Source organism: Sinocyclocheilus grahami, unplaced genomic scaffold (assembly GCF_001515645.1).
Source record: "Sinocyclocheilus grahami isolate Dianchi unplaced genomic scaffold, SAMN03320097.WGS_v1.1 scaffold19721.1, whole genome shotgun sequence".
Classification (NCBI taxonomy): Eukaryota; Metazoa; Chordata; class Actinopteri; order Cypriniformes; family Cyprinidae; genus Sinocyclocheilus; species Sinocyclocheilus grahami.
Genome location: NW_015517721.1, coordinates 2,188 through 3,374, shown reverse-complemented (window position 1 = coordinate 3,374; position 1,187 = coordinate 2,188). Strand labels below are relative to the sequence as shown.

General features: G+C 38.2%; 1 protein-coding gene across 1 annotated transcript in view; it reads right to left on the bottom strand.

The window, feature by feature from the left end:
- Window positions 1-248: 248 nt before the first annotated feature.
- rpl17 (ribosomal protein L17) overlaps window positions 249-1,187 on the bottom strand; it is a 2,674-nt gene continuing 1,735 nt past the window's right edge. The window contains exons 2-4 of the mRNA XM_016265528.1: window positions 885-983; window positions 543-734; window positions 249-326 (exon numbers count right to left, since the gene is read on the bottom strand). Of these exons, the coding sequence (XP_016121014.1) occupies window positions 279-326; window positions 543-734; window positions 885-983 (339 nt within the window). The 3' untranslated portion in view covers window positions 249-278. The remainder of the gene's footprint in view (window positions 327-542; window positions 735-884; window positions 984-1,187) is intronic.

Below are 1,187 nucleotides of genomic sequence, written 5' to 3'. Positions count from 1 at the left end.
GTCAGAGCACTCTAAAGTTCTCAATGATAAAGAGGTTCACAGACTGTAAAGAATCTGTTTTAAACCAAATAAAGCAACCACTTTTTGCACTGCTTATTAGACCCACTAGTAAATAGATTTCTTTTTGACATTTCTGTTCTATCAAATTTTCTTTTAAAATGACTGGTTTTTAGCACAAGCTTACTTATCTTTCAGGCAATATACCCAAAGTCAATAAATAAATCACAAAAAAAGGAGCAGAGTCATTCTGTAGTACGAATGTTGGACTTTATTTACATTTACTCCCGAGCCATAAGTTTCTGCTTCTTCAGTTTCTTCTGAGAAACCTGTGAAGACAAAAACATATATATTTGGTTAGAGCACTCACCAACAACAGCTACTAAGAAATCAAGTCCTTCACACATTTAATGCACAACGGCTGCTCAGAAAACAATTCTTTTCATCATTAATCCAAAGGTGTCCTAAGATGTCATCACTACAGCCAAGTGTACAGTTTGTAGGGTTTTTTTTTTCCCTCTTTAGGAGAACATTAATGTCCATACCTTTTTCTTCTGAGAAACCTCTTCCTCTGGTTTGGGAACAATCTGCTCCTTCTCAGTGAGGATCATTTCGATGTGGCATGGGGAGCTCATGTAGGGGTTGATGCGTCCGTGCGCACGGTAAGTACGCCTGCGCATCTTTGGAGCCTTGTTCACCTGGATGTGCTCAATCACCAGAGAGTCCACATCCAAACCCTACAAGATCACAATGTGGGATGATATAAAGCCCGTACGGTAGTGAAAGCTGCATTCACGCAAGCTAGTTTTAAATCATACACCGAGGCAACAGTGCTGTCTAATTCTAACAAATAATTATTCATAGTGTAACGGCTCATACAGTCTTACCTTGAGCTCAGCATTGCTTTCTGCGTTCTTCAGCATGTGGAGCAGGAACTCGGCACTTTTCTTAGGCCAACGTCCCTGAGTCCAGTCATGCTGTTTGGCCTAAAAATGGAAAACATCACAAGTAAGCTTAAGCTATCTTAATTTGAGCAACACTCTCGTTCTAGATTTTGGGGTCAGGTAGTTAAGAAATTAAAATTTATTTTCAACAAGGATGTGTTAAAATGATCAAAAATGTTTGAGCAAATGTTTGAACTAATAATTTCACAATATTGCTGTTTTACTGTATTTTTGATCAAATAAATG